This window comes from Leucopleurus acutus (genome assembly GCF_964270905.1).
Source record: "Leucopleurus acutus genome assembly, chromosome: 14".
NCBI classification, from domain to species: Eukaryota; Metazoa; Chordata; class Mammalia; order Artiodactyla; family Delphinidae; genus Leucopleurus; species Leucopleurus acutus.
The window spans coordinates 46,225,562-46,234,619 of record NC_139156.1 but is presented as its reverse complement, the minus strand read 5'-3'; the positions used below and the strand labels follow the sequence as shown (position 1 = coordinate 46,234,619).

Sequence of the window (9,058 nt, the reverse complement as noted above, 5' to 3'; positions counted from 1 at the left end):
GCACGGCGGGCTTGGGCACTCGGGACCCTCATACACTCTTCTCACCCTCGCTCTGTTCCTTGCTGGGAGGGGTCTTGTCCTGGCTGCCGTCGGGGGGCGCCGGCTTGGCTGCAGGGCTGGGGCTGCTGCTGCTGGATGGCAGGAGGTTGGCCGACTGCAGGACGGCCTCCGAGTGCTCACGAGCTTTCATGCGCAGGGCTGCCACGCTGGCCGTGCGGTTAGTCTGACAGCCGTAGGGGGGGAGGAAGGAGAGCCCCATGGGGTCTGGGACACAGCAAGAGCACAGTGGGCCCCCTGGAAGAAGGAGAAACAACAGGCTGCCATCACTGTCCACATTTCGCTCTCTCAGACTTGGGCGCGGGCAAGGGGCTGATTGATCCTGTTTGGTTCCAAACACTAAAGGGAGAGGTAACAAGTGCTCAGGACCCCAAAGATGCACAGCTCAAGAGATCCAGCTGATAGTCCAAGGGATTACCAGAGTATCAGGGAGAACCGACCAGTCTTGGCTCCCTTACCAACCAGCTGTGTGGCCTGAGACCAGTATCTTGACTTCTCTGAGCCTGGGCTTTTCCTTCTGTAATATGAAATGATCCCCACCTCACAGGATCATTATGAGGATCCAGTGAAGCAATGCCACACACCACAAACCATGTGTCAAAGCACCCCTAAGAGCTCACAAGGGCCCTGCGGGGATATTTTAAGTTTTCAAAGGCAAGGGGAAGCCAGCCACATCTGCCGGACACTGTGAAGCTGCTGGACGAGGCAGCTCACAGCTTCATCAGGAGATCTCACTGCACTCCCTTCAAGGATGTCATACATTTGTGAAGCTGGATTTTGCAAGTACCACACAAAAATCCACACGGAACATAAAATGAGGGGTGGTGGCATCCAACCTGATTCCGCGCTTAGAGAAGCCATGCAGAGCCCATTGGTGTAATCCCATTAGAAAGTAATGGTAGCTATTTAAGAATAAAAGAAAAATATTATTTTTCTTTCAATTTATAAGTGATATTTTTCAAATGGCTACTAAGTTGTTGGGACATAAACACTCACTGAGTTACTTGGACCTAACCATTTAATGAACAGAACAGGTAGGTATTTTTTATGGCCCAGGAGAGTCACGAAACATTAACCTGAGGTTCAAGGGACCCTCAGGGCACCGTGAACTAAGGTTTGAGAAGCTCTGATGGCCTCAGTTTGGAAAGCACTCAGCACAGGTCCGATGTGTGAAATGGGACGTAGGAACAATTGCCTGGCCCCGAGCGTGCCGGCCAGCACTGCATAAACCACTCCAGGGACAGGGCCGGTGTTGAGGAGCCTCCCTTCTCACAGGTCACCCTCAACGGTGCATTTATTCAATGACTGGCCCATGAACACCTGGCACTGGTCTCGACCCTAGTGACCACTCAGCAGGAATAAGGCAGCAAGATCCCCGGCCTCATGGAGCACAGCTCCAGTGGAGAGGCACACCACAGCCCAGGCATCCCTCATGCAAAGGCAGGCGGCAGTAAGTGCTATTTAAAACGGGAATGGAGTGTGATGCTTGGTAGATACCTGAGTGCAACGTCAGAGAAACAGACACGTGAAGGCCCAGGAGAGAGCATGACAGCTGGGGAGGAGCCAGTGCAATGGCACCAAAGTGGGGAGAGCACGGCTCAGAGAGCAGCAGGGCATTCCGAGTGACCAAAGCCAGAGGCTACAGGGGAGGAGGACAGCGGATGAGTCGGGGGCCGCCAGGGCCAGGTGGGACGCAGGGAGGGGAAGCCCCAGAGGGTTTGAGTAGAGAGTGTCTGGAGCTTCACTGCATCGGGGAGAGGATAGGGAGGCTACTGCAGTAACGCAGGCCCAGCTGATGGCGGCTTGGCCCAAGGTGACTAGAGGGGAGGTGATGAGAGGTGGCCAGATGCTGGGTTTATGCTCAAGGTTAGCACCTGTGCAAATTGTCCTTGGACTGCAGGTGGAGGCTGATGGAAAAGAAGGAATCACAGACGACACCTAGGTTTGGGCCTGAGCACCCGAATGAATGAATGAAGGTGCCATTTCCAAGATGGGGAAAAACAGAGAGAAAGGTGTGTGTGTGTGTGTGTGTGCGCGTGCATGTGTGTGTGTGCGTGCGTGCGTGTGTGTGCGTGCGTGTGTGTGCACGTGCGTGCATGTGTGTGCGTACGTGCGTGCATGTGTGTGCGCGTGCGTCCATGTGTGTGCGTGCGTGCATGTGTGTGTGTACGCATGCGTGTATGTGTGTGTGTGCGTGCGTGCGTGTGTGTGTGTGTGTGTGAGGGGATATGGAGAGTCTGGCCGTGGAATCCTGAGGTCCTGATGGCTACCCAAGTTCTGAGGGGACAGTTGAGCAATGCTGACACCACCACAAGCGCAGGTGTGGTGGCCGGAGTCACAGACCTGCACCCAGACTGGGTGGGTGGACACGGCTGCTGACATGACATAATTTGAGAGACTTCCTGAGTCTCTGGACAGGTCAAACGGTGCCCCATGCACCACGTGTGATTCCTGCAGTAGATGAGCATCGCCACAGCCTCCGCCCCCAGCCGGCTCCGGAGCCCCATCCCACCAGGGCAGCAGGAGACGGTGCGCCGTGGCCCTGCCAAGGACAGTTAGTTGGGAGTCAGTGCCTGTCCCAGAGGCCTGAGACCTGGGAGGGGCCGGCAAGGCCAGCCCTCCAGGCTCCACCCACCCCTTGACTCTTCTGAAAGTGCAGCACCAGCTTTGGGAGAAGCAGCATTGTGAATAGGGAGTATTTTGGGACCAAAATCCGTATTTGTTGAATGAATCCAAGTTCCTCCCTGTGACCTTCAAACCCTTGAGTGCTGGGGCCCCCACTGCCCTCTCGTCCTCCTTCTCATGTGCCGCCCAGGCCTCCTTTCAGATGCTCAAACCACCGTCACAGCGAAGCCCTACACAGGAGCTGTACTCGCTAGAGCAAACACGTGTAGGTACCAGGCACCGCGCTTGTAAGCACACCATGACTTCACGCATCTCAGCTTTGGAACAATCCTAGGAAGTTGGCTCTGTGATTATCCCCTTTTGCAGATGAGGAGACTGAGGTTAAATAGTAAGTGGCAGAGCCGGTCGTCACACCAGGCAGAGGGCCGGATCCTTAACCAGCGTGTCCCTCCATCTGGAAAGAGGACACGTTCCTCCCCCTCCCTTGGGCCCTTGGCCGAGCTCTGCCTGGGAGTGAAGATACCCTCCCTCCGGCTTGGGGCTCCCTCTCTGTCTTTAGGGCTCCATTTGACCATCATGTCCTCAGGGGGCCCTTCGGGACCTCCTCATCCAGGGCAGGATCCCCCGTTACGCTCCGTCAGAGCTTCACCCTCACATCTTCAGGCACTGGCCACAGGCGGTAAGTGGATCCTCAATGGTTTGTGACTGCTTTCTTGTCTACCTGCCCCTACAAACCCCCAAGGGGGCAAGTATTTTTCTGCTTCATTCACTACTTTGTCCCCAACACCTAGCACAGTGCCTGGGACGGGCCAGGCCTATGGGAAACATCTGTGGCAGGAAGGAGGGAGGCAAGGGAGGGCCGCCCAGCCCCGGGGCCCACGTGTAGAATCAGCCTTCAGCTATGCCAGCAGCTGGGACGTTGCCACCCTCCTTTCCTGGGGACAGCCTTCCCTGTGCCGCAGCCAGGCTCCTTTCTCTCTCGAAGCACATTTGGGCATCTTTCTCTTCCTTTCCAAGCCTGTCAGAGGCAAAAGGAAGCTCACCCTTACCAGCACCTAGTGTGGCCTCTCGTCACCATTCTGGCTGCCCTGAGGGGAGGGCATCACTCAGCCCCATGTTCCAGGCAAGGAAACGAGACTCCAGTAACTGCCCAAGTTCTCACAGTTCATGACAGAAGTGGGACCAGAACCTTCCGGTGGCCTTTCCCTTCTCCTCTAGTCTAATAGGAGGTTAACGCGCGGCCATCACTTCCTGCCTCAGTCTTGACGGAGGGGCCAGTACAGCAGGCAGCAGATGGCAAGATGAGCGCGAGATGAATCACAAGTGCCCAGTTTACACAGGAAATCCCGAGAGCCCGTCCCACACCCCACACCCCTGGCTGGCTCTAGCCTGGTCATGTTTCCAGAGACAGCAGGAAACAAACAAAAAGTTACATGGGGTCAAACCCTGTTATCCTGATGGTCCCACTTCTCCCAGTGGCTCAAACAGACAGCTGCACGCTGACAGCAGTCTCAGCCCCTGCGTGGGCTCGGTCCTGGCTGGGAACAGTGCCTGTGCCCTGAGCCTGGGGGGCCATCCCGAGGGCGAGGACCCTCCCTTCAGGGGAGGCCTTCCTCCCCTCCAAGTCCTTCCTGAGGGGAGCTCATGTGGGAAGAGAACAGAGCACAGTGAACCCTCTCAGCAGTGGGAGATTGACTGAGGCTACGGGCTTTGGGGGACCTGCAGGGGCCACAGTCTCCAGGCCCAGGCCTGAGCAGCTGACCCCAAGTCAGGCCAGCCCGAGAGGGGCACAAACTCAATGTGCATGTCTTGCTGGTTCTTGTCCCCAGCAAGGCCTTGCTCTGATGTAACATCAAAGAGGGAGTTAACTAGTCTGTGACTCAGTGATGAGCATGTCACCTGCAAGATGAAGAAGTGCCACTTGGACAAGACAGAGCCTCCTGGATCCACAGCTACACCTGCAAGGTCACACCTGCAGCAGGCAAGTCCCCGCAAAAGCCACCAATAACTAGCAATATATTCCTGGCCCACAAAACCCAGATTCAGACGTAAAGAAATAAGTTAACTCACAGAATGGAGGCTGCAGGAGGGAGAGAGTCTGTGTGGCCCGCCTAGTTCACCCCCTACACTAGACATGGGGAAACCAGGGACCAGATGAACCCAATGACTCTGGGAGACCCTGGTTTAAAACTGTAAGGGCTATGCATACAGTGGAATATTATTTGGCCTTAAAAAGGAAGGAAATTATGACACAGGCTACAACGTGGATGAACCTCAAGGACATTATGCTAGGTGAACTAAGCCAGTCAGAAAAAGACAAATTCTGTATGATTCCATTTGTATGAGGTACTTAGAGTAATCAGATTCACAGAGACAGAAAGTAGAATGGTGGTTGCCAGAGGCTGAGGGTATGGGAGTGAAGAGTTAAGGTGTAATGGGCACACAGTTCAGTTTGGGAAGATGACAGAGCTCTGGAGATGGATGGCGGTGACGGTTAATAATGTATAATATATATAATATCAAGCACATGTAAAATAATAAGGACATATTCAACACTTCTGAACTATACGCTTAGACATGGTTAAGACAGAAAATTTTATCATGTGTGTATTTCACCACAATTAAAACTAAAACAAAATAAAATAAAATAAATTCTTAAAAACAAAACTGTAAGAGCTAAAAGAGAGTTCAGGTCAAGGTCATCGGGAAAATGAGGACCGCTCAAGGCTGGAACTCCTTCTTGCCCCTCCAGTGGGTGAGGACCCCCAAAGTGCCTCAGGCCACCCACACACATTTGTGAGAGGCACCCTCAACCGATCTCACCCACCCCATCTCTGGCTGAGACAGCATCACGCAGTTTGTACACCTCCCTTGAGCCCTGCCTCTGTCTCATGACTGCACTGTGCCCTTTGGGTGGGCATTTCTAAAGCAGGGCAACAGACCGTGAGAGGTGCACCCAGGCCAACAAAAGTCTTTGGCATGAAGCCCCTCACAGACGTCACCCTCTTTCCTCATCAACACCCCAAGTCTGAACAACAGCTGAGTGTCCATCAAAGGGGGGCAATACTCATAGGTGGACTCAAAAACATCTGAACAGCTACCTGGAGGAATGCTGAAAAATGAGCCACTGGGAGTTGCCTCCTCTCCACACTGCCCTGCCCTCCCTGGATGAGAACATGGAAGACGTGCCGACCCACACGGCAGATGCCGGCAAGACTAAGAGAGGCCATCTGGACAGCAGACAAGATCAAAGGCGAACAAGGAGACAAATCTCATTCGATGATATTTATCAGGGAAACGTGTGAAGTCTGTGCTCTGCACCCAAGGATCCAACTGTCGAGAGGGGCGTGTGTCTCTGCAGTAGAGCACGTGGTCCATATGACTTCACAGTAAGTTCACTGTGACGCCATATTGTGTGGGTTGCCGAGGCAGAAGCTGCAGGAAAAGGGAGGGGAAAGTCATGGTCAGACCGTCAGGCCAGAGGGAGGGAGTTGGGGGGAGGAGGGAAAAGTGAAAGAACCGGGGCCATTTAGGCACAGTGGATATGAGGTAACTGCCTCTCTCTGGGGGTGGGTTGAATAGAAGCAGTGGGTGGAGTGAGAGAAAGAAGGGTTTTCTTTTCTTTACCGTCAGCGTGCTATGCATGTGTGGTGGGCTCTCTCTGGGAGGTGATGGGTTTCTGGTCATAATATCCTGAAGCTCCCTTGACAGGATGTTGTAGAAATCTTCATGCACAATATGGGCTATTGGACAAGTTTTTTAATCCCTTTCAACAAAAAAATGAGTGGTTTTAGAATGGGATGTGAATTACAAAGCTAAGTTTTCCTTCCAATTTTAACGTGTGTTCAGAATTTCAACTGATTTCAGTTGAACTTAAATTGTCCAACAAACAGCATCTGCCTTAACCATTTTTAACACAGGAAAAAAAAAAGTGATTCCTACAAATAGGATCCTTTTAGACCTAACTCTTGATTTCTCCATGATTTTTTTTTTTTTTTTTTTTTTTTTGCGGTATGCGGGCCTCTCACTGTTGTGGCCTCTCCCGCTGCGGAGCACAGGCTCTGGACGCGCAGGCTCAGCGGCCATGGCTCACGGGCCCAGCTGCTCCGCGGCATGTGGGATCTTCCCGGACCGGGGCACGAACCCGTATCCCCTGCATCGGCAGGCGGACTCTCAGCCACCGCGCCACCAGGGAAGCCCTCTCCATGATTTCACAGTAACAACAGCAGTACGAGATTTCTCCATGTGCCTCTGCCTAAAAAACTTCATCAACCTGGAGCACTACTGAAAACCAGTAGTAGCAAAATAGGGACGCATCCTTTGCAATGTTCAGGGCAGCAGATGAACAGACAGTTACCGAGAAAAAAAAACAGACTCCAAAACGCATGCGCTTTTCCCATGAAAAGCAGTCTCAAAGCCCTCACCACGTGCTGAAAGACTCTTCCAAGTGCACTGCTAACATAAGTTGTTTGTCTTACAAGGCTGCCGCAAGCTTGAAAGCAAGCTTGAAAGGTAATAGCAGAAACATTAATGGGTAATATTGAGAAAAGAGACAAAAAAATTATAAAACAGCCCCAAAAATTAACATGCACAGTAACCTGGGGCCATTTAGTACAAGGCAAGCAAAGTAGCACGTCTCAGGATGGCCGGAAGCCATCCGTCACCGGACAACAACAGGAACCATCACAAGAGATGACGTTTGAAAGGGTTTTGAAAACCGAACAAAGCTTGTGTCTATTAATGATGGGACGACACAGAGTCGGCCGTGAGAGAGGCTCTGTCCTCCTCTTTATTATGTCAGGGTGGTGACAGACACTTTAGAAAATGTCTACCCCAAAACCAAGTCATAATTATCAAAATCCTATAAAACGAGAGTGGCGATAAGACATCTCTGGGGTCTGAAAGCCGGATACAGCCTGCTGAGGAGGAAGAAAGTGGGCTTTGAAGTCTGGCTCCTGACTCCACCGTTAACTAGTCATGGGACTTCTTCTCACCAACGTTCCAAGCTCCAGCTTCCTCATCTGTAAGAGGAGGTAATACACCTACCTTAGGAGAAATTCTATAAAGGACCTAGCACTAAGTCCTGCAACAATTATTATTTCCATGACCCCATACAAAATAAAGGGCAAGAATAATTCACAATTCACAGCTTATTCAAGTTACGCATTCAATTCAGCGGCCGGCGAAGAACTCAGTTGCTCTGAGCATCCCCAGGAGGACACGAAGAATGAACAGTGCCTCGAGATGCGTGACTGTGCTGTGAGCATCCTCCACCCTGCGTATCCCTACACTGTTTTCACAGCTGTGTGGGTTCATTGGTGAAGCCTTTTCCATGAGACCAAAAAGTAGAAACATTTATTCTGCCAATAGAATCTTGAGGAGTAAGCCAAACAAACTTTAAAAGTCTCATCTTTTAATAACCAGATTTCCAGACTTGGGGCTCTAGTTTTCTTTTCTTTTCTTTTTTTAATCTATCAAAAAGCTACAATCACCAATGGGCTAAAAATTAAATTAGCTACAAAGGAAGTCATCCCCATGTGGCACATAGCACCAAAAAACTATGAATAACCTGACCGCCCGATACGAGAGAGTTGATTGAATAAGTTATAATTGCCATGTTGAACGCACTGAAGCTATGACAAAATTATGTTGTAGGAGGATATTTGGTGCCATAAAAAATAATAATAATAAAATATTAGGTTTAAAAAGTAGGTTAAGAAACAGTAAGTCAAAATGATCCCATTTTGGTGTAGGTATGTATATTTATATACATACATATACATATATACACAATACATACATATATTTGCATAGTACATATGTATATATGCATACATGCAGCCATATACCATATCCATATGTGGTCACAATTATGTATAATATACAATTTTATTTAGCAACAGAAAATATTTATAAATTTAAACTTTTTAATTAAAATTTAAAAATTTTAAATAAGTTCTAAACTAAATAATTTTTTTTTTCTTTTGGCTGTGTGGCTTGCAGGATCTTAGTTCCCCGACCAGGGATTGAACCCAGGCCCCCGGCAGCGGAAGCACCGAGTTCTAACCCCTGGACCGCCAGGGAATTCCCTAAAATACATAAATTTATTAGCGATATATATTTATAAATGGGAAGAAAGCAAACGTACCAGCAGCAAATATTCATAGTGGTTGATTCTGGATGCTAAGATTACAAATGATTTTTATAGTTTTCTTTGGGTTTTGCTGTACTTTCCACTTTTTCTAAACTGACCAAGTATTACTCTCACAATAAGAGTGTCTTTTTTGTGACTCATGATTTCCCTTCTCCCTTCATTCAAATGATGGGATAGACGTTCTCCTTTAGGGCAGAGTTCCACTGAGGTTTCTAAGGAATA

At 50.0% G+C, this 9,058-nt stretch overlaps 1 protein-coding gene across 1 annotated transcript in view; it reads right to left on the bottom strand.

The window, feature by feature from the left end:
• Positions 1–28: 28 nt before the first annotated feature.
• DRGX (dorsal root ganglia homeobox) overlaps positions 29–9,058 on the bottom strand; it is a gene marked incomplete at both ends in the record, with an annotated part of 31,062 nt that continues 22,032 nt past the window's right edge. Inside the window, one exon of the mRNA XM_082855219.1 lies at positions 29–294. Within this exon, the coding sequence (XP_082711345.1) occupies positions 29–294 (266 nt within the window). The remainder of the gene's footprint in view (positions 295–9,058) is intronic.